The sequence below is a fragment of the Salminus brasiliensis genome, chromosome 22 (genome assembly GCF_030463535.1).
Source record: "Salminus brasiliensis chromosome 22, fSalBra1.hap2, whole genome shotgun sequence".
NCBI classification, from domain to species: Eukaryota; Metazoa; Chordata; class Actinopteri; order Characiformes; family Bryconidae; genus Salminus; species Salminus brasiliensis.
The window spans coordinates 30,445,313-30,470,266 of NC_132899.1; the positions used below are offsets into that span (position 1 = coordinate 30,445,313).

At 41.3% G+C, this 24,954-nt stretch overlaps 1 protein-coding gene and 1 pseudogene across 1 annotated transcript; both read right to left on the bottom strand.

The window, feature by feature from the left end:
• Nucleotides 1-65: 65 nt before the first annotated feature.
• LOC140544445 (uncharacterized) lies at nt 66-20,164 on the bottom strand (annotated as a pseudogene).
• Nucleotides 5,881-9,281, bottom strand: LOC140543760 (carbonic anhydrase 4-like). Its single transcript, XM_072666976.1, has 8 exons — nt 9,215-9,281; nt 9,099-9,125; nt 8,835-9,008; nt 7,787-7,938; nt 7,568-7,660; nt 6,969-7,041; nt 6,113-6,276; nt 5,881-5,994 (listed from the first exon to the last, which is right to left on the bottom strand). Exons 1-8 carry the CDS (start codon nt 9,279-9,281, stop codon nt 5,881-5,883), a joined length of 864 nt encoding a protein of 287 aa, XP_072523077.1.
• Nucleotides 20,165-24,954: the final 4,790 nt, after the last annotated feature.

Below are 24,954 nucleotides of genomic sequence, written 5' to 3' on the forward strand. Positions count from 1 at the left end.
TGCTGCAGGAACGTAGCTTTGGATTTAATCAAGTGCTGAGACTGGAGCTCACTCACCAAGTCAGACTACAACCAGCAGAGGGCGACAGAGCAGAACTGCAATAATAAAGAAAGTGCCGAAAGGTCGTGCGCCAGCCGAAGTCAGCGGCGAGCGGGCCCTGCTGCCTCCCACCTGCGAGGTCACGACCCTGCCGTTCATGGGCTGAGTGCGTCTGATGGTGTTGGTCATGAGGGGAGAGTTGGTGCTCTTGTTGACGTACAAGCTAGTGCTGAAGAGGTTGACCTGCACAGAGACCACAGTGTCACATCTGAAGTAGACGACCGCGACACCGCGACCCCCCCATTAACCAATATTATTTTCAACTATTAATAAATTAATAAATAAATAATAAAAAACCCTACCAGGTCCCGGCTGACTCGGATGGGGTCTTTAAACACCGTCCACACCACAGCTTCATTACAGCTGGGGACAGTCAGGGAGCCGAGGTAGCGGTAGTATTTTGCCCTGTTCACGCCTTCGAGCAGACTGTCCATGGAAAGAGGCTGGGCGAGCGCTACGGCGTCACCTGCAGAAGAGAAAAGAAGGTGGGGCTGGAACAGCCGTAGCTAATCTCACTGGACTACAGCGCAACCTCAAAAACGACCCACACTCATAGCTACGGTTACGAAGGTCCTCCATCTGAACACCAGCACCATGATTACCTGCATTTGCAATATTTGCTAGATAGGAGGTGAGGGTCTTCCAGCTTCTGGGTTTACCAGTATCGTTGGTTGCCTGCACATGCAGAGGTAAAAAAAAAAATAAAAAAAAAAAAAGGCTCTCAGAACCCTCCGTTAAACTGAATGACCATCAACACCACACCGAAAGCAGCTCCGTACCTCAACGAAGAACCCGAGAGCAGCCAGCCCCGTCGGATCTGCAAGGGCATCTGCAGTCGATCTGTATCCTGCTTTAACGTTCACTATGTGCAACTGAGAAAGAGGCAGAGCAACAAACACATGAACCCAACACTTCATCTTCGTCATATATAGGCCAATATCAGTCATTCTAGAGCTCCTGAACCTCCATCGCATAACGCTGGTCATCCACCGTGTGCTCAGACCCAGGCCTGGAGCTGCCGTTACCCCAGTGGACGTGGAACTGCACGCTGTTGTACATGCCTGGAAGACCACCGCCTTCAACAGCCATCTTTCCCTGGTCCAGCAGGACCTTCACTGAGGGAGGAGAGCAGACTTTTTAAAATACACTCAACTGCCCGAGACTTGTAGACCTGTAAAAACACTGGTTACAAACTTCCAGACACCACGTTTCTTAAGCCAGTCAGTGAAGGCCTCACATTTTCTCTCGGTATTAAAAAGGGCCTGTACTGGGGTAAACCCAATGACTAGACAGCATCAACAGTTAAGGGTCTCTCAAAAGTGAAGCAACCACAGACCTAGTGCCTCTGCTGGCTGGCTGCAGTACGAGAAGGGGGTTTCCTAGTCTATAACCCCCAAACCCTGCTGTAGGAGGCATGTAAGCAGGTTCACCATAGCAGTAGTGAAGAGCATCCTCCCCTACATTTTAGCCAAAGTACCCTTTTGAGTCCCCACTCCCCTCCCCACCCCACCCCACCTCAACATACTCATGTCTGCACATCAGAAAGTACGCCAAAGCGAGAACTCACCGTCCCTGCCAGTGTTCTGCACTTGGGTGAAGGCCGTGCCGTCATTAAACCCCTTGAACTTGAGCGCGGTCAGATTTCCATCGGGCTGGACGCTGGAGGTCACAATGTTAACAGGAGACTGGCGAATTCCACTGCAGTATGCTTTGGCGATGGAGGGCCAGGTGGATTCATCTGGAGATGGGGAAGGCGTTGGGTAATGAAAGACCACCACTTGCAGTCATTCTGACACATCTGACCAGTACAACCAGCTCTTAGTTGGTTAAATGGCCTTTTTTTAACCTTTTAAGAAATATTTCTACATAATTCAGTGGTTGGAAGTAAAGTCAACGGGTCAAAACACTACAACGTGAAGGGCAGGGGGTCCTCCAGGACCAGGACCAGGACAGAGAGCCATGGCAGCCTTTGTGAAATCAAGATGGCGGCTACTCAGAGTCTGGATCTGAAGTATTATCCGTTCATGTGGTTACTTTCAATTTCTTCATTTGGGGTCTCAAACACACTTCCTGCCAAAAAAAAAATACTTACCACATGATGGCAAGTTGTAGCACCAACCTGGGAAGAGACAAGGGGTCTAGATTACATGAAAACCAGCGGTCAACGGTCACTGTGTGAATATGGGGGTTAAATATAAAGGGGCTACATGGACTTCACTACCCTCAGGGACCCCGACTAGCAAATTAGGAGAAGAGGGGAGCGATGAAACACAGGGGTTTGATGGCACATTTACAGGCCTCCTGGAGCTGCTCCTCGCTCACCTCCTGAAGGATCTGCGCCACAAGCGGCCGAAGACAACCAAACAGCAAGACAGCTCAGAAACGGCGATGGCAGCTGGAAATGAGAGAGCTCAGTCAGAAAACATGACATTTTTACCTCAGAAAAGGTCACATGTTTGAAGCTAGCTAGCTTCTTCTCCAGGTCTCCTCATAATTGTCCTGGTCCACCTTAAATGGAGCAGCAGTCCTAATCAGGGGCCTCAAGCCTGAAAACCACATTACTGCATCATTTAAGGTGGAATTTAGGAATTCGAGTAAGAAGCTTGTTATTCAGCTAGCTAGCCTCCTTATTTCCCCTTTAGCAGTTAGCTAGCTAATTAACAACTGGGAAGGTGGCAGTTGTTGCTAACCTAGCTAGCTTCATTACCAGAAATGCTTACTAGCCAGCTAGCTAAAACCGTTTAAACGTTAAACCAGGTTATGGCTCCTCTTACCATGTCGATTTCTGAGCTGTTACCTCATGTACACACGTATTTCTGCCTCATTTAGCTCATTTAAAGGCCATTAAAGCGGCACAACCCACCTTTAATTTACTTCAGCCGTGTGGTTCACTCTCCCTAGCACACTAGCTAGCTCCCTAGTTCGCTCCCTAGTTCACTCCCTAATTCACGATGTAGGTCATTAAAAGAGGGGCTTCTGCATCCAAATAGAAAACCACATGACATAGAAGTTAGTTTATATGCTTATATTAGCTATATTTTTATTATGGTATTTAGGTGAAATCAGCATAGTTAATTGACTTCTAGTGCACTATGTAGGGAGTAAGCAGCTATTCGACAAGGGGCGGGAGTCGATTCCAAAAAGAGTCGATTCTCCGATTACAGGCATTTGGTGAAACTCGACATTTTTCTGCTTTAATTTCACAAAATATGAAGTAATTAAGAATTATCATAATAATATTTTATTTTTTTAGTATAGTTTAGTGCACAGACTGGGTTTATATTACTTAAAATATTATTATTATTTATCCTTAAACACTATAAAGCCCTAAAAGCGACACAGCTCACCTTTAATTTACTTCAGCCGTGTGATTCACTCTCTCTAGCACACTAGCTAGCTCCCTAGTTCGCTCCCTAGTTCACTCCCTAATTCACGATGTAGGTCATTAAAAGAGTGGCTTCTTCATCCAAATAGAAAACCACATGACATAGAAGTTAGTTTATATGCTTATATTAGCTATATTTTTATTATGGTATTTAGGTGAAATCAGCATAGTTAATTGACTTCTAGTGCACTATGTAGGGAGTTAGCAGCTATTCGACAAGAGGCGGGAGTCGATTCCAAAAAGAGTCGATTCTCCGATTACAGGCATTTGGTGAAACTCGACATTTTCTGCTTTAATTTCACAAAATATGAAGTAATTAAGAATTATCATAATAATATTTTATTTTTTTAGTATAGTTTAGTGCACAGACTGGGTTTATTTCACTTAAAATATTATTATTATTTATCCTTAAACACTATAAAGCCCTAAAAGCGACACAGCTCACCTTTAATTTACTTCAGCCGTGTGGTTCACTCTCCCTAGCACACTAGCTAGCTCCCTAGTTCGCTCCCTAGTTCGCTCCCTAATTCACGATGTAGGTCATTAAAAGAGTGGCTTCTGCATCCAAATAGAAAACCACATGACATAGAAGTTCATTAATATTAAGCTTATATTCAGCCACAAGCGTCCTGTTTAACTTTTTTACTAAGGTATTTGTGTGAAATTAGCATAGTTGGGTGACTTGTAGTGCACTAGGTAGGGAGTAAGCAGCTATTCGACAAGAGGCGGGAATCGATTCCAAAGAGAGTCGATTCTCCGATTCTAGGCATTTGGTGAAACTTGCTATTTCTCTGCTTTTATTTCACAAAATATGTAGTAATTAGGAATTAACATGGGAAAAGACATGTATTATTATTATTATTTATTTTTTTTTTTTTAATAATAATAATATATATAAAAAAATATTTTTAAAATATACTATAGACTAGGTTGACTGGGTTTACTTCACTTAAAATATGATTATAATTATTATTATTATTATTATTATTATTAGTGGTGTCTGAAACAGCTTTAGCGTGGATTATTTATTGTCATTTATATATACATTTGAATCTGTCAGCTATGCCACAGAACCCCTGAAGAAGCTTAAGTGGCTTGCTCAAGCACCCATCAGTGGAAGCTTACTGGACCTGGGGGTCAAACCCACGACCCTGCATGTTTGACCTAACCACTGAGCCACCGCTGCAAACATTTAGCAAGCGTATATCAGTCCAGCTGGCTCGCTAAGGTCAGCACCCCACTGATTATGTCTGTAAACAAGGGGCTTCAAGACACTTTCGGGACAGCTAGCGGTAATAGCAGGCCCGAGCGGCCCAGAGCGCTAAACACTGAGGAATGCCAATGACTCGAGTTACAAAATGCACTTAAACAACTTGATCTTATTAGCTTATCTGTCAGCTACCTCACGCATTCTGGTCAGCTGTCTAAGGTAAACGCTTAGCCTAGCCACACATCAAGAACCTCAAAAGCTCGTTAGAAATAGAAACAGCTTATTCCATCATAACGAAACACGATGGAAGTCATTCTGAATTATGATTTTAACCTGGTTTGCGTAATGTTACCCAAAGCCCCTCAGAGAGCGCTATCCACCCAATGTTACCTCAAGTAAATTCATGATTTAGGCCAAATAAGTGTATCAACACTAAAACAACGTTAATTTTGTTAATCGAAGACAATAATTATACCATCGCCTCCGCTAAAGTACACCGAGGCCTCAAGACAGACAGTTAAAGGAGTGTGTAAGTGTTTGTTACTATTAATGAAAAAGACATATTCAAAAATATCATCTTATCTACCCACAATTTCAGTATGTCTTCGTAATGCAGCACAATAAAGCAGATTAAAATGATGTATTTATTTATAAACGTAGCATTGGAACTGTACCAAGCAGAAACTGCAAAGAGAAAGCGTATATGGAGCAAAAATATGGGAAATACCTGCCATTTGTACGTGTTTTATTTGAGTTAGTTTAATGTTTATTGCATGTTTATTCATTTTCCCATCTTAGCTGATGAATCTTAATCTGCCAACAATCTTTCATTTCTTACTTTGAAAATCTGTAGCTGCTTCTGTACACTGTGTAAGTAATTCTGGATGAATGGACCAATAGGAATAACCATTTTGGAGATACATGTTTTTCATTGGACAGCCTTGATCTTGTGCATAACGATTGACTGACTACGATTGACTTCATTAGACCAATTTGATTGACTTCAAACCAACTTAGAAAGGAAAGATAAATAAGAAAATAAATAAAGAGTAACTGTGTAGACTAGACACTCGTTCTAGCGAGATTCTGTCCAATCACTGCATACTACAACCAACACAGCAGTGCAGCAGTGCAGCAGTGCAGAGGCCATGGCGATGGACAGGGCCTAGTGAGGTGCGGTTGCTGATTAAGGCTGGGACGTTATCACTCTGCCGTTCAGCGCCTGGACTCCCCTGAAGTTGCTGGTGATCATCTGATCGTCTGCTGTCTCGATGTACGTGGTGGTGCTGAAGAGGCCGATCTGGTGGCAGAGTCAATAGGTCAATACACCCTGTTAGCGCCATTAGCCTTGAACATCAAACACGTCTACATTTGGGTTAAACGTTACGATGTCTGTAGGCATCTAACCAGAGACCTACCAAGTCTTGGCTGACATGGATGGGGTCTTTGAAGACGGTCCACACCACTGTCTCGCTACAGGGGGGTGTGGTCAGGGAGCCGAGGTAACGATAATATTGGGTCCTGTCCACTCCCTGAAGCAGACTGTCCATAGTGAGCTGGTTCATGATGTCCAGCACATCACCTGAGAGCAAATCAAAGGGCTGTTATTAAAATGAAGTGTAGGTTTTACAAGAAACAGCAGGAAAGCAGAGATCAGACGGACGGTTCCGACTACTGTAGGTGTGTAAACAGTAAAAGTGGATAGTTACTGTTTTAGGGGTGTCATTATCCTTCATGTTTAGGTCCACTTTCCCCACATGTGGGTTGACCCTTGCTAAATTGCAGTGCCAGTGATAAGCGAATCACCACTGCAGAGCCTTTCCTCTCTTTAGACAGACTTAGATTAATCGGTCTAATCTGGTCTTCAGAGTTGAGTAGGATTCTAAGATAAGATCCTAAAGTATATATATGGAATAGATAACCCAGGAAATCTATAAAAAAAAGGAAAAACATGCAGAGTTTTATGATTCTATACTAATTCTTAAGCTGAAACTACTATAAAGTATTAATAATGTACTTTGTGGAGTCCCACAGGGTTCTATTTTAGGGTCTATGAAATTGATGCTAATTGTGAAAGTAATGCAGTTATAACAGCGAAAAACTGATGTAAAGTTTAGAGTTCAAGAAGTTTTGGTTGATAGGGTGTTGAACTTTTGAACTTTTTGCTTTTTTTTTTTATCATGGTGGGTCTGAGGGGGCTTGATGAGCAGTTCTCCTTCAATAAATCAACCAATGCGCAACCAGTGTTCTCACTGAAAACTGGAAAAAACGTACCTTTGTTAGGAATACTGGACAAGTAGGAGGTCAGGTTCTTCCAGCTTTCTGGGTTTTCACGGTCATTGGTTGCCTAAGAATAAAAAAATAAATAAAAATATTATATATATATATATTATAATGAGAATAATTGGTTTGTTCACCTAAATTTTCCCATTTTCCTTCCGTTTTTTTTTTTTTTTTTTTGGTACACAAACCCACCCGTTCATAGCTCCCCCTAGCACTAGCACGTAGCTCGATCTCCACCACACCAGCTAACAGATGCCTGTGCCGGCCAACCTCACTTTGATTGATAAGGGGGGAGAGAGAGAACGGCCAATTGTGCTCTCTCTGACTCCGGCTGCTGAGAGCAAAGCGGTGAGGACCCCCAGGCCATAGTGGCAGCGCATTAGACTGCTGAGTAATGCATATTTGAATAATATATTAAAATAATGTATATTGCGGCCCTAAGTTCCCACCTTTAATATACATCATCAGAAGGAAGAAGAAGAGGAGTTTCCTACTCTTTAGATTGGAAGATCTCCAGCTATACAGACTGCAGGTGAGTAGGCCTGTTTACAGCAGATGTAAACAGCAGGAGGCCAGTAAAGACAGCTTACTTCAATGAAGAAGGCAAGAACCGCCAAGCCCATTGAGTGCCTGAGAGCAGTCCTGGCGTTTGGGTAAATGGACCTGACGTTGACTATGTGCAGCTGAGAGAGAGAGAAAGAGAGAGAGAGAGAGAGACAGAGGAACAAAGGCAATAAAGTGAACTGAATTAGGTAAGCTGGTCCTGACGGTGTTTAAGGGGTTAGCATTTTTTACCGCAGTGTTTTTACCTCCATTGGATACCGTCTGCCATTCACGGTGTGCTCCGATCCAGGTGCAGAGCTGCCGTTGCCCCAGTGAAGGTGGAACTGCTGGGTCCTGTAGAGGCCTGGGAGACCCCCTCCGGACACACTCATCTTGCTGTCATCCAGGACAACCTTCACTGCAATGGAAAAGTCTGAAACCTGAAGTCTGATTTAGCATTTCTTCTTCTTCTTCTTCTTCTTCTTATTATTATTATTATTTTATTTTTATTATTATTTTGGCTACTGCAATCTCACATTCCTGCTTGACTTCACTTCCCAAAGACACTCGGTCAGATATCCTGTACTCCGTTATACTACTAAGCCTGTTAGCTAAGGTTAGCATGTGCTAGCCTGAGTTAGGCCACTTAACCCGAGCTAGGAGATGTGATATTATCCAAAGTTATCACCATATTAGCCCGGTTGGCTTGAGTTAGCATATTAGCTTAGCATTAACAGGTTAGCATGTGTTAGCCGGTGGTTGTTCTTCGAGTGTGGGAGGACCTTAAACTGCCAGCCATATACAAGCTACATAAGCTTGTAATATATAATATATAAGCCTCTGACATGCATCTGCCATCACATTTTTTAAAGGTAATAGCGCCCCCTACTGGGCTCAGTATTAAATATTCCAAAACTAGAGTGTGGACAGGGCCAAGTCCTGTCCAAACTGGTGTACTGCGGTCCTGTGGTCCTCATTTACACATCCCTGAGGTCTGCAAGGTTTCCCATTTCATCATATTCATAATTAGGGCCTGTCTGGTGCCCTTAGTCCAAGTCCATACTGTTGACATCAACACTGTCCGCCTGTGTGGGACATGAGGGGTCAAGGGTGCTAAATATGTAGTAGGGACAGAAAGTATGTTGGTGCCTGTATCGTCCTTTGTATTGCATGGAATTATGGGTATAAGACTGCTTCTGTAAAGTCTGCATCAATGCGCCCTTTGCCAAAGGATATGTTTGAGGGAGCTCCGCAGGGTTAAGGGTTTAGAAGACCAATTGGGACAGGACCAGTGACAGCAGCAGGACCTCTCACCTGTCTTGCCGTTTGCGTTTTTGATCTGCAGGACTGAGGAGCTGTCATCAAACCCGGTGAAGGTGAAGGCGGTCAGGCCGGCGTATCCCTTCACATCAGCGGTCACGATGTTGACGGGAGACTGGTGGGAGCCGTTGCAGTGTTCTGCCACCAAAGTTCCCCATGTGGTGTAATCTGAGGGATCAAATTTTACATGCTGACGGTAAAATCCTCGTGGAGCGTTTTCAAACACACAGTCGGAAACTGAGAAAAGGAAACACTTACTGCAGGTCGGCAGATGGTAGCACCAGTCTGAAAAGGATCACATGACTGAGATCACACCAGAACACTTAATGTCAACATTCATTAAAGTAAAAGAGCAGATACTGAACCTGACTCACCTGCTGTAGAGCCGCCACGCAGTGGGAACAGGCAGGCAGCGAGAAGTGTGATTAGCTGGGCTTTCATCTGGAAAAATAAAACAATGACAAAATGAATAGAATTAATTTTATCTGGAACAATAAGACAACTAAACATCTGACTACATGGAATTTTATCTGTGAAAAAGACAACAAATATGACCATTAGATGGAATTTTGTCCTGTAAAAAGAAGACAAATATGATCATTATTTTATCTGGAAAAAAGACAAATATAATAACTAAATGAAATATTATATATAAATGAAATATTATACATCATAATATGACTAGTTTTTTTTAAATATGATGACTAAGTAGAATTGTATCAGGAAAAAATAGGACAACTAAAAATATTGAAATAATGAAATTTATTCTGGAAAAAGAAGACACATTTGATGATTTTTTTATTAGATGATTTTTTTTCCCGGTAAAAAGGGACAATTCTGACTTTTAGATGGAATTGTATCTGAAAAACAAAGACAAATATGACCAAATATAACCATTACATGGAATTTTATCTGAAAAAAAACAAAACAAATATTAATAGATGGAATTTTACACAAGAACAATTAAAGTATGACTAGGTGGACTTTAATCTGGAAATGACAACAAATATGACCATTAGATAAAACTTATGCTGGACAAAGAAAACAGATAGCTGGACAGATAGAATATATGCTGGACAAAGAAACCAAATATGATTATTAATTAGAATTTATGCTGGACAAAGAAGACAGATTTGGCTATTAATGAGAATTTATGCTGGACAAAGAAGACAAATTTGACTATTAATGAGAACTTATGCTGGACTAAGAAGACAAATTTGACTATTAATAAGAACGTATGCTGGACAACGAAGACAAATTTGACAATTAATTAGAATTTATGCTGGACAACGAAGACAAATTTGACTATTAAGGAGAACTTATGCTGGACAAAGAAGACAAATTTAACTATTAATGAGAACTTATGCTGGACAAAGAAGACAAATTTGACTATTAATGAGAATTTATGCTGGACAAAGAATACAAATTTGACTATTAATGAGAATTTATGCTGGACAAAGAAGATAAATTTGACTATTAATGAGAACTTATGCTGGACAAAGAAGACAAATGTGACTATTTATTAGAACTTATGCTGGACAAAGAAGACAAATTTGACTAGTAATAAGAACTTACGCTGGACAAAAAAGAAAAATTTGACTATTAATGAGAACTTATGCTGGACAAAGAAGACAAATTTGAATATTTATTAGAACTTATGCTGGACAAAGAAGACAAATTTGACTATTAGATACAATTTATGCTGGACAAAAAAGACAAATTTAACTATTAATGAGAACTTATGCTGGACAAAGAAGACAAATTTGACTATTAATGAGAACATATGCTGGACAAAGAAGACAAATTTGACTATTAATGAGAACTTATGCTGGACAAAGAAGACAAATTTGACTATTAATGAGAACATATGCTGGACAAAGAAGACAAATTTGACTATTAATGAGAACTTATGCTGGACAAAGAAGACAAATTTGACTATTAATAAGAACGTATGCTGGACAACGAAGACAAATTTGACAATTAATTAGAATTTATGCTGGACAAAGAAGACAAATTTGAATATTTATTAGAACTTATGCTGGACAAAGAAGACAAATTTGACTATTAGATACAATTTATGCTGGACAAAAAAGACAAATTTAACTATTAATGAGAACTTATGCTGGACAAAGAAGACAAATTTGACTATTAATGAGAACATATGCTGGACAAAGAAGACAAATTTGACTATTAATAAGAACGTATGCTGGACAACGAAGACAAATTTGACTATTAGATACAATTTATGCTGGACAAAAAAGACAAATTTAACTATTAATGAGAACTTATGCTGGACAAAGAAGACAAATTTGACTATTAATGAGAACATATGCTGGACAAAGAAGACAAATTTGACTATTAATAAGAACGTATGCTGGACAACGAAGACAAATTTGACAATTAATTAGAATTTATGCTGGACAAAGAAGACAAATTTGAATATTTATTAGAACTTATGCTGGACAAAGAAGACAAATTTGACTATTAGATACAATTTATGCTGGACAAAAAAGACAAATTTAACTATTAATGAGAACTTATGCTGGACAAAGAAGACAAATTTGACTATTAATGAGAACATATGCTGGACAAAGAAGACAAATTTGACTATTAATGAGAACTTATGCTGGACAAAGAAGACAAATTTGACTAATAATGAGAACATATGCTGGACAAAGAAGACAAATTTGACTATTAATGAGAACATATGCTGGACAAAGAAGACACATTTGACTATTAATGAGAATTTATGCTGGACAAAGAAGACAAATTTGACTATTAATGAGAACTTATGCTGGACAAACAAGACAAATTTGACTATTATGAGAACTTATGCTGGACAAAGAAGACAAATTTGACTATTTATTAGAACTTATGCTGGACAAAGAAGACAAATTTAACTATTTATTAGAACTTATGCTGGACGAAGAAGACAAATTTGACTATTTATTAGAATTTATGCTGGACAAAGAAGACAAATTTAACTATTAGATCTAATTTTATCTGGGGAAAAAGCCAATATGACCATTAGATGGAATTTAACTAAAATTAAAATACTAAAATACTATTAATGATGGAATTTTATCTAAAACAAAAAGACAAAGACAACAAATATAATAACTAAATAAAACATTATCAGGAAAAAAAATAACAACTAAAAATTTGACTTGATAAAATTTGAATCTGTAAAAACTAAAAGCATTAATTTATGGAATTTTGCAGAAGTAGAGATGACCTTACCTTTGAGCAGAGACGTTCGCTGGCCTGCGGGTGAGAAGGAGAAGGTTAATGACACTCTCTCCCTGCTTTAGTACACCTCAGAGACTGTGGGTGTGACACTGGCACTGCGGCCCTGTGAAATTTCACATGATCAGATAGCCATGGGCTGCGTCCATACACACCTCAGACAACCAGGTAATTAGTGATGTGCTTGGACGTTTCTGGTCAGGGTTGTAAACACCAGAGGTGTGCGGTTGGGTGGTCACTGGGTGGTTAAGGGTAGTTTAGGAAGTAAACAATACTTACGTCACTGTTCACGCCCCCAATGTTCACTGATCATCTTTATGTGTGAAGTGGTTCTTTACGGGTTCTTCATTGAGGTACGGAGCTGCTGCTGATGTGGTACTGATGGTTATTCTGTTTAAGAGGATTCTGAGGGAGTCAGGGTTTTGCACTACGTGTGCATCAGGAGACCACTGATACTGGTCAGCCATGAAGCTGGAAGACCCTCACCTCCTACTTAGCAAACATCTCAAATGCAGGTAATCATGGTGCTGGTGTTCCACAGAGGAAATGCAGTGTTATAAGCTTGGGCAGAAAAGGCCAGGAGTCTGTGCTGTCTGGAGGTGGTGGACTCAAACTGTGGCAGGTGATGGTTTATGTAATTACCAGTTAGCCACAGGCCTTTACTGGGAGTGCTGGGGACACACCACCGCCACCACGCTTTGAAATGGCTGATTTTGTTCAAATGTTGGCCGTAATGACCACGCAGTGGACACCTGGCACCTTGACCAGAACTTTACACCCACCACAACTGTGGCCCAAAACTTTGCATATGAACATATTCACATATTCTATTAATTATTTCTATTTTTATTCTCTCCTAGTTTAAATACTTGTCGAAAGTCTGTGTTACTGCGATTTTTACACGAGCAAGGGTGTAAAAAAAGGGCCTAAAATGGCGGTCTACATTAAATATGATATAATACATCAATATTTAATTAATAAATGTATTTATTTACAAAAAAAAACATTTACAATGAACTATACTTCCGCCACAAAACGTAGTCCGTTAACAGTGAGCACTGCTGTTAGGCAATACAAGGGCGAAGGTTCAGCTAGCTAGCTAGCTAGCTATAATAGCATAGCGTAGCCTAGCCGCTCCAGTACACAAAACATATTTGTGTAGATTCAAGAATTTTTAGTTGAGGAGAAATTCTGAGATTTCGTAGTCGTAGGAAGTATAGGGCTAGCCTGGGCTGTGTTTTTAGCCATTAGCTCAAGAAGCTGACAGAGTAGCATTAGCTTAACCGAGCAATCTAGCACTAGCACTGTATGTCTGTTCGGGAAGAACTGAATTTAATAGCAACAAAAAACGTAAGACTTCAGTTTTTAACATATAAAATACACATGTGAATAATATTCGCTCAGCCAGTCAGTGTAAACTCTGCTAGCTAAGCAGGCTAGCAGGAACATTTAGCCACTATTTACCTCAGGTTTCCGTTTGTAGCTAATAAACTGCAGCTAACTGACTGACTGGGTTTGAAACAGTGAGGCGTTCATAGGCTTGGACATCGTGTATTTTACGGGTTCGGGTTCGAACACGGCTTAGTTGGCTTATTTTAGTTGGATTTTTTTATTGCCTCATATTTCAAAACCGTATCGCTTGATTTCTATCGTGGCTGTCGATGAAACTACTAGCTTTACTTTACTAGCTTGTTACTTAGCACGCTAAATGCTACATGGCTAACAAAAAAAAAAAAAAAAAAAAAAAAAAAATATATATATATATATATATATATATATATATATATATATATATATATATATATATATAATATAAATAAAGGTGATACAGCTAGCCATTTAGCTTGCTAAAGCTGGTCTTATTGTCCCCTTGTCCTGCACTCGAGTGACCACTTGCGTAAAGCCCTGTGTAAAGTGTTTTTCTAATTTCGGCTAGCTGTACAGTTTTTCCAGAAACCAGGGGACGTGAGATTGGGCATCACACCGGCTTTACGCAAATGGCTACTACAGTGCAGCTAGGCTAGCTCCAGCATGCTAATTGACTAGCTGTCTGGTAATTGACTTAGCTTTGTCTGGTTCGTGATTGGAGGAAAACTGTGGAGTATCGTCCTTTATTTATTTTCTGTCGTTAGCATTGTAGCACTTAGCATGCTAAGTACTGAATTTACCACTAAACAGTCCAACAACACACCTGCAGGACAAAACCGCCTCACCTGAAGGCGTCAAAACAGCACTGACCTGTCAAGGTATGGACTCCGCAAGACCTCTGAAGGCATCCTGTGGTATCTGGCACCAAGGCTAACGTTAGCAGTTCTGAGATGGGACCTCCATGACCCCATGACACTGTCGCCGGTTGACAGGTTGTCCTTCCTTGAAGCTCCTTATGACCACTGCATACCAGGAACACCTCGCAGAACCTGCCTGATGTTTTGGAGATGTTCTAGCCCATACTGGTTCTCATCAAAGTATCTCAGATACGTACGCTTGCCCATTTCCCCCCCGAGATTTCCTTGAGATTAGGCTGTGTGCTCTTTGAAGGTATGAAGAATTCAAGCAGCATGTATCCCCCATGTATCATATACCATCTGAAGTCTGTCTCCACATGGTCAACTTTCCATTATGCGATTTGACCCAGTTTCCTGACTGTTTCCATTAGCCACACAATGTTATGACAGGGATGGGATGCTGGTCCCTCTCCTGGAGCACTAGAGCATAATGCAGTTGGCTTGGGATTCTACCTGTGGTGTCTAGGTATAGGGTTAACAGAGCTTGTTGAAAATTGGGTCATTGTCTCCAACAGCCTGGATTGAATGGTCAGGAACAGCCAAAGAACCACCCAAGGCACAGGGTGGAAACTGGAAACTGCTGGAACAGCGGTATTACTGTCAAGCAGGTAATAAGAGAACATGCTCATGTTGGCGAGGGCGAGGGTTCCTGTGGGTTTGTACATGTATTGTTATCGGGACCCCGTTGGGCCTCCCAAATGGGCCCCATCTAGGCCCTGATGTGCAGTGTACAACCCAGATGGGACCCATGTTTAACCCCTCCTGGTCCCATCACTGACCCTGGTGGGCATCCATATGTAGGAACCCATGGACAAAACTTTCCCAGTTGGGCTACTCATGCTCATGTTAGCTGGGGCCACTTCTAGCAATCCTACAAGCAAAGCTAGGCAGCTGCATAGAGGAGCTCATGGCTGCTGATTGGTGGTCTTTCCTAACGATGACCGTGAACATGCCATAGCTAGCTCGTACAAGCTAAATAAGGCCTGGGGGGGGGGGGGGGGGTTGGTGAAAGTTAACAGCTTCCCAAATCCCTTGGGATGCTTAAATTTGGCATGATGCCTACTTAAAAACAAAAATTGGGAAGGACCCAGTTAAATACAAAAAGTTTATTATAATACAAACTTATTACCAAATACCTCAATACAGACACATTGCACATAAAACAGAATCACACTCATTATCTCCATAAAAAAAAATAAAAAAATAATAACCTTCAAGCCTTCATTATGTCTTCAAAAGCATGATCAATCATTTACACATGCATGGACTCTTCAGTGGACAAAAAGTCCAGTCTAGACACTCATTGTAGCATAGAGGCGAGATTCTGTCTGATCACTACATACTACAACCAGCTCAGTACAGAGTACAGCAGTGCAGTGGCCATGGCGATGGACAGGGCCTGGTGAGGTGCGGCTGCAGATGAAGGCTGGGATGTTATCACTCTAGAGTTCAGCGCCTGGACTCCCCTGAAGTTGCTGGTGATCAGAGGGTGGTATGTTTTGTTGGTGTACATGGTCGTGCTGAAGAGGCTGATCTGGTGGAAGAGCGAATAAATCAGTACCTCCTTACAGTAAATGTAGTTGAATAGACATCTTCTTTTCTTAGCTACGAGGCTAATGAAGCTAACAGTGGAGCCTTTTCCCATTCCTCCTTTTATAACTATAACTTATCATTTTTCAAAGCGCCTCTAACCTGAGCCTGAACACCTGGAACACCTGGCCAAGTCCCCTGCGACAGCTGTCGCTAACGTTAGCATCGTCCGTCCTTGGACATGAGGCTCAATGTCTTCGCTTAAACCACCCTGTTAACTTTGAGCTGGGACCTTCGACCCAGTCCACGGTGGTGCTGTTGCTGCCCTCGCCTGCTAACTCAAACTCCCTACTCCTCGCTGGCTAGCAGGCTAATGCGCTATAGCGCTGAGTTAGCATGTTCAACCAGCATAAATATGGCAGCAAGGCGTCTAACCAGACCTACCAAGTCTTGGCTGACTTTGATGGGATCTTTGAAGACGGTCCACACCACAGCTTCATCACACGAGGGTGTGGTCAGGGAGCCGAGGTAACGATAATATTTGGTCCTGTCCACTCCCTGAAGCAGACTGTCCATAGTGAGCGAGTTCATGATGTCCAGCACATCACCTGAGAGCAAATCAAAGGGCTGTTATTAAAGTGAAGTGTAGGGTTTCTAGGATTAGACAGATGGTTCAGACCACTGTGGGTGTGTAAACAGTAAACCGTGGATTGTCGCGGTCCTTTATATTTAGGTCCAGTTTCCCACGCATGGGTTGACCCTTGTCTTGTACTAAATTGCAGTGCCAAGTATTTTTAGTTTAGGTTTAAGATTAATCAGCCTGTCTAATCTGTCTGAGATAAAGAAACTTTATTTTTAAAGCAGAAACTACCATAAAGTATTTATTGTGGAGTCCCACAAGGTTCTATTTTAGGGTCTGTGAAATTGCTGATAATTTTGAGAGTAACGCTGATGTTTAGGTTCAGAGTTCATGAAGTTGTGGTTGATAGGGTGTTGCCTGAGAGTTACTGTGGTGGACACCTGATGCTAGCAGGTTGCTAACGTCCACCACTACGTTTCTCCTGCTGAAGAAAAACTGGGCGTCTCAGTTTCTCTAAGTGGCTTAGCGCTCTAATGCACTACCACTATGGCCCAGGGGGTTGTGAGTTCGAACCTTGAGCCATGCCGATTGCCATCAGCAGGCTGATTCAGAGAGAGCACAATTAGTAGATGGCGCTCTCTCCACTCACTCATCACTCTAAAAGCAATGTTGGCCGGCACTGGCGTCTGTTAGCTGGTGTCGTGAGCGACTGTGCAGTGCGAAATCTGGTGCTGTACCTTTGTTGGGAATACTGGACAAGTAGGAGGTCAGGTTCTTCCAGCTCTCTGGTTTTCCACTGTCATTGGTTGCCTAAGACGAAAAAAAGGGAATAAATATATTCATTAAATTCAATTCAGAATGACCCAGCAAAGCTTCAAAGATACATCAGCATTCTAATAATTCAGCAGTGCAAAAAAAATCATGCACATAAGGGTCAGCAGCTCTAGGTAATGTTCAGAATGGGGTCAAATATGCTCCTAATACTAATTTCGAAGGTGGCGTGATGTCAGACGTTGGTCTCAGAATGGTGGAATAAGGAAAACCCAACCAATGAGCAGCAGTTCTGCTAGACCTTGTTGGGCTACAACAGCAGAAGACCATGCCGGGTCCCACTTCTCTCAGCCAAGACCAGAAAGCTGAGGCTGCAGTGGCTCAGGAAACGTAGCCTGGTCTGCGGAATCTCCATGTCTGCTGAGACGTACTGGTGTAGGCCCAACCTGCCTTGCGTGAACAGTCCAGGCTGGTGGCGAAGGAGGTGTCATGGTTTGCGCAATGCTTTCTTGGCCCACTTTGGGCCATTAATACCACCACCTAACAAAGCTAAAGCACCCGAAACTGGTTTCATGGAACATGAGGGCGAGTTCAGTTCAGAGGGATCAGTAGGAAATGCGTAAATATGAACCAGAATCTGAAAAAGCAACGATACCAACGCCCAGGTTGAAGCTGTTTGGAGAGCAAAACAAGGCCCTATCCATTATTAGTGTGGTGTTCCTAACAAACTGCTTGGTGGGTGTGCATTCCTATGCATTCATGCCATCATGATATTGTTTTAAGAGTGAAGGCCCAATGAAAACACAGGCCTGTATGATATACTGCTGTAGGTGTCGTGGCACGAAAAGGGCTTTCTCTGCCAGTTCCAGGGCAGCTCAGCAGTAGCAGCTACACCCACACAGGAATTCCAGCACAATCAGTAAATCTATAAGATCACAAAAGGCCTTACGGGACGGCATCAGCTCAGGATTCCTTTTACGCACAATAGCAGTCGCCCTGAAGCGAAAGCTGAACGGTTTACATTCGCTTTCGCTTTTCTTTTCTGACTTTTCTGCACTTTAGGAATCGGACCTAGACCTCCTGGCAGGACTTTTCTCAAGAACTAATGAGGCCCATTGCCTGCCTGAAGGCTGGAACCCATGGACATCACCAGACGTTGAGCTTCCTTCCCTTGAGATGCTTTGCCAGGCCTTTTTTTCGGGGTTTCGCCTTCATTCAGCGAAAAGCTGCTCGGCTGGGTTGGCGGTTGACTGGTCAGGTGACAGGTTTCTTTAGAAAACTCTCGGGTTGCTGAGCATTCGACTAAACCTAAGCAGATATTTACACTCTATACACGTCAGAACTCGTGTGAAGGTTCCTTGAAGGTTCCTCAAAGCACCTTAAGAGGTTCCTCCGCAGTTGCGAACTAAAGAACCTCCAAATGTTCCTCAAGGATCATGTACTGATGGTTTCAAGAAAAAAACAAAAAAACAACAACCCTAGAAAACCAACAAAGGCAGCTTACTTCAATGAAGAAACCAAGAACCGCCAATCCTGACGGGTCCGCGAGGGCAACAGTCAGGTTTGGGTGAACAGCCCGGATGTTGACTATGTGCAGCTGGAGGAGACCAACAGTGAAATAAAAAGTTACATATAGTTCATTATTATTATTTATTTATTTATATAAGTTGGCGCTGACAGTGTTTTAGGTGTTGCTAGCTTCACCACCATGTGTTTTTTGTTATTTTTTCATTTTACCTCCATTGGATACTGTTTGCCATTCACGGTGTGCTCCGATCCAGGTACAGAGCTGCCGTTGCCCCAGTGAAGGTGGAACTGCAGGGTCCTGTAGAGGCCGGGAAGACCCCCTCCGGACACATTCATCTTGCTGTCATCCAGGCCAACCTTCACTGCAGTGGAAAGGCATTCTTAGATTAGTGTCTGATTGTCCTCCTCAGTTAAGCTTAAAGATAGCTTAGCATTTAGCCTAAACAGCTCACTAGGGGCCGGGTTAGGTAGCACTTAGCATCCTATTCCTTCTACCAGCAGAACATCGTCAAGATACACCAGTAACCCACGTGCCATAACAGTACCTCCGCCATGCTTGACAGATGTTGTGCTATGTGCCATGCTTAAGGATTCTCAAGGCGGCTCAGTGGGATTCTTGACTTGATTCGATGTTCGATAAGTAGGCTTAAGTGGGCTACCAGATTTAAATTCGACACGGATCTCCAGATTTCAGATCTTCAGTATCTCCCTAATTTGGACCACTGTCCAATTACTTTAAAGCCTCCAATAGAGTCAGACAGGGTTTAGGGTACACCAACTGGGACAGGCCCAGTGACTGACTCGAGGGCAGTAGGCCTTGGTCTCCTCTACACAACAGCAAGACCCCTCACCTAATTTGCCGTCTGCGTTTTCAATCGATAGGACGGTGGAAGCGTCGTTAAAGCCGTTGAAGGTGAAGGCAGTCAGGTTGGCGTCTGCCTGGACATTAGCCGTCACGATGTCGACAGGAGACTGGCGGGTGCCGTTGCAGTGTTTGGCCACCGTGTGCGCCCATGTGGTGTAATCTGAAAGAGACCACAGAGATGAACAGAGATGATCTAAACCAGCTGATAACTCAGACTGATTGCTGATAACTCGCTGTGGAGTGCTTTCGCACACAGAGAGACGCCACGGCTGAGAAAGCCACGGGAGCACTTAGCTTAGGAGGCCAAAAAGAGACACTTACTGCAGGTCGGCAGGTGGTAGCACCAGTCTGCAAAAATAAAAAAATCACACTTGAACAGTTAATATCATCAGCAGGCAGAGTTAATAAACATAGAGATGAGAAGAACAGATGCCGAATCCGACTCACCGACAGTAGAGCCATCACTCACAACAGTGGGAAGCAGACAGGCAGCAAGAAGTGTGATTATCTGGGCTTTCATCTGGAGAAAGAAAGTACGATTAGATGGTATTTTATCTAGAACCAAAAGACCATTTAAAATGATCTGGAACAATAATAAATAATTATATTTATTATTGCATTCTAATATCAAAAATAAGAGCATTTACCTGGAAAAAACAACATAAAAAAACATGACTAAAAGTAATTTTATGTGGAGAAATACAACAATTAAAAGCATGACTTTTATTAGGAAAATGAAAATTAAAAACATGATAAAAAGATCTTTAACCTGAAAAAAATGTGACAATTAAAAATATGGCTAGAATGTATGTTTTTCTTTTTTATCTGGAACAATAAGACAAGTAAAAAATATGACTAGATGGGCTTTAATCAGGAAAAATATAACAATTAACATATTAGTATAATTAATTTTATCTGGGAAAATAAGACAATTAAAAACATGACTAGACTGACTTTTATCAGCATAAAATGAGAATTAAAACATGACTAGATGGGCTTTAATCTGGCTGGAAAAATATGACAATTAAAAACATGACTAGAAGTAATTTTAAAAGCATGACTAGACTGACTTTTATTAGGAAAATCAGAATTAAAAACATGATGAAAAGGCTTTAATCTGAAAAAAAATTAAAATGTGACTAGAAGTTATGTTTTTTTTATCTGGAACAATAAGACAAGTAAAAAATATGACTACATGGGCTTTAATCTGGAAAAATATAACAATTAACATATTAGCATTATTCATTTTATCTGGGGAAAATAAGACAATTAAAAATATGGCTAGACTGACTTTTATTAGGAAAATGGGAATTAAAAACATGACGAAAGGCTTTAATCTGAAAAAAATGGCAATTAAGTCATTTTATCCAGACAAGTAAAAATATGAATAGATGGGCTTTCATCTGGAAAAATATGACAATACAAAATATGACAAAGTATTTTTGAGTGAGTAAAAATAAGTAAAAATATGACTAGACAGAAAAAAACATGAGAATTAAAATATTAGTATAACTAATTTTATCTGGAAAAATATGACCATTAAAAACATGACTAAAACGTATTTTATCTGGAGCAATGAGACGAGCAAAAATATGAGTAGATGAGCTTTTACCAGGAAAAATACAATACAATAATTAAATAATATGTCTATAAATATGGTATGGAGTAGTAGAAGTAGTAGTAGTAGAGATGACCTTACCTTTGAGCAGGGACGTTCGCTGGTCTGCAGGTGAGAAGGAGACTGTTAATGACACTCTCTCCATGCTTTAATACACCTCGGAGACTGTGGGTGTGACACTGACACTGCGGGCCTGTGGAATTTCACATGATCAGATAGCCCCGGGCTGCATCCGCCTACATCGATCCATATGATACTTCTGTGAGGAGAATGACTCATAGTCTTATATAATAGAATTCTGGGAAAACTTCATAATTAATGCTAATGTGTAGCTGGGCTAGTTCGACACTGATGCCCAGTTATGATTGCTGTGTGGAAATATGTGTAGCGTGCTCTGTTAAGGGGTCCAGAGTCAGCAGCTGCCCACCCTGGTGGAAGTGCAGAGCTATGTATGATTTTGGGAAGCTTCATGACCTCTGATAGGACGAGATTGACCCTGCTATGATGGGCCCATATCTAATATTTCACTGGTGTGGTGTGTAAAGGGGCGTATGTACTTCATGAAGGCTGTAATCCATCATATAGGCAGCCCAATGTGTGATTCCGATGTGAATGGGCGTGGCTAAACTGCTGTTTTATGTAAATACACTGTTTTTGGTGACAGTCAAAACAAAAAGCAGACTCCCTGCTGAGTTTCCAGATGCGGACTGTATTGTCTGCGAGGTGAACGGTTCGTCACATTTTCGGTTTTCTGGCTCATTAATCGGCCCTGTGGCCCGGAGCCGTTTCACACTGAAGCTGTTGAAAGGGGTGAAACCACTCAGAGAGTGAAAATGTGTTCAGCTGGCCCTGCCCCACCCCGCCCCGCAATCATCACGGACAATCACATATTTGCAAATTCCATCGTTGATAATGATATGCTGTGTGGTTCATCGTGGATAATCACATGTTGTGCAGACCAGCATGGTCAATCACATGCTATGCTGTCCACCATGGTGAATCACATGCTGTCAAGTTCATCATGGTAAGTCACATTTGTGTGGCCCATCATGGACAATCACATGTTTGCAAAGTCCATCAGGGATAATCAAATGCTGTGTGGTTGCGCAGACCATTGCAGGGAATCACATGTTGTACAGTCCACCATGGTTAATCACATGTTTTATGCAGACCGTCATGGTTAATGATGTTTAGGCAGTCCATCGTGCATAATCACATGTTGTGCAGACCATCATGATTAATTGGGTTTGGGCAGTCCATCATGCATAATCACATGATATGTGGTCCATCGTGGTCAATCACATGTTTGTGCAGTCCATTATGGATGGTGATATGCTGTGCAGTTCACCATGGATAATCACATGTTGTGCAGACCATTGTAGGGAATCACATGCTGTACAGTCCACCGTGGTTAATCATATGTTGTGCGGATCATCATGGTTAATTACTTGTGTGGTCGATCATGGATAATCATACACTGTGCAGCCCATCATGATCATCACATGTTGTGCAGTCCATCGTGGTTAATCATGTTTGTGCAGTCCATCACGCATAATCACATGCTGTGTGCTCCATCATGGTCAATCACATGCATTGCTGTCCTTCATGGTTGATAACATGTTTTGTGCAGTCCAACATGGATAAGCACATGTTGCCGCAGACCATCATGCATAATCACATGTTTGCGCAAACCATCATGGTCAATAACATGTTTGTGCCATCCATCAGGGACAATCACATGTTTGTGCAGTCCAGTCCATCATGGTCAATCACATGTTTGTGCAGACCATAGTAGGGAAATCACATGTTGTGCAGTCCATCGTGGTTAATCGCATGTTTGTGCAGACCATTAATAATGAATGATGCTCAATAATGATCAATCACATTGTTTTGTGAGGTTAATTACAGTTCATCACAATTCTGTGTGATCACGACGAATCGCCTTACTGTGTGTCGTTAATTTGAATTTTGCTCAGTTTTCCAGGTAGAGCAGCGCAGTGAGGACAGAGTGAGCTTCAGGAGAACGGATGTATTACTTTATAACCCTCCTCAAACATTACTGGGTTTGGTAACGCAGAGGTCACATGACCGCCATCAGCCGGAACGCAGCTTTCAGTCTTCATGATGGACACGTTAAGTAAGTCAGTACAACAAAGGATCTACTGGTTTTACATGATCAGCATTCCTCATCGTCCTCAAACCCCTTCCAGCTGTCATTTGATTCTTTGTGTAAGTGATAGTGAATGTTCCCTGCAGTCGTACTGATCAGCCGTTTTTAATTTCCTCCTGCCGTCTTCTCTTCGGTACCGCCCCGCGTTTACTCATCTTTTAACACACCTTCAGCTGCAGACAGTTTGCTTTCCTTCTCATTGTTCTGTCCTCTTTTTCCCCACCTTATTCCGGCCCGCTCGGCTGGGGTGATGCTTGGGTCACATCATCTAAGCTACTTTACAAGACTGGGAGACTACTCCCACTGGGAGCCCGAGCAGCCCAGCACCACATGCCAAAACTTCATTTTTGGGAGGGGTGGATGAGTAATTATGCTGCCATACTTCAGTATAATTAAGTATTATTAAGGTGTGTCCCTTACAAACATTTCCAAAAACAAACAAACTAAAGTAGACCTTCGACAACTTCGACAACAAACATCTAAATCCAGATTGTCCTTTGATTCATTTAACTAATTCATTAGATTTTGATCACTTTTATTTTTAAACAATCGAAAACAGGACAACATTCTGTATACACCGTTAATCACATGACTTTGTCCCACCAATCATAATTGTTTCATTTTTTCATTTTTTATGTAGCTAGTCTACATAAAATCACATTATTTTGTATCCTTAACAGTGATTAATCACATCACCTTCCGCAACCAGTTGTGATCATCTTGCCTTGCTAAAAGTGATTGATCACTTTTTTACTTGTAACCAGTTGCAATTTTTTGAAACAACCAATCTTGACCATTACCTTTAATGTAGCAAATTGTGATTAAATCACATTTTTAAAAAAGTTACTTGTAACCAATTGCATTTTTTAAAATGGCCAATCATGTCGCTAATCAGGATTCACATAAATCACATAATTTCGTGTACTTAGTGATTAACACCCTGCACAAACAGTTGTGATCATTACATTAATCACATTTAGCTATGCAAGATAATCACTTTGATCAAGATCACTTAATGTAGCAAATAGTAATTATTCACATAAAAAAAATAAAAAGAGCAAATTGTGATAATCACATTTTTGGTATGGATAATTTGGAGGATTACATTACTTTGTGTAGCCAACACCCAGTGTTGCTAATCATTTTATGTGGATAACTACGATTGATTACATGATATTTTGTGAAGCTAATCACAATGAATCACATTTGTATGTAGCTAATCATGACTGGTCATGTTTTTCTTAGCCAACTATGACTGATGAATCGTATTATTTTACATTCAATTGAGAAGAAAAAACCTGCTTGCCCTATGTTGTGGGTAGCTAATCATCACATTTAGCCACAGATGTTTTATATAATGTTGGTGTGTAGAAGCCATAACATCCCGACTTGCGTAGTACACTACTTAGGGAACACAGAGCCATCCGATTCAGCCTTGGACACTAATTTAGCATCAAGCATGAAGCTGAAGATTCAAGTATGACGTATACCGAAGAAACTTTGCATAAATGTTTGCATAAAC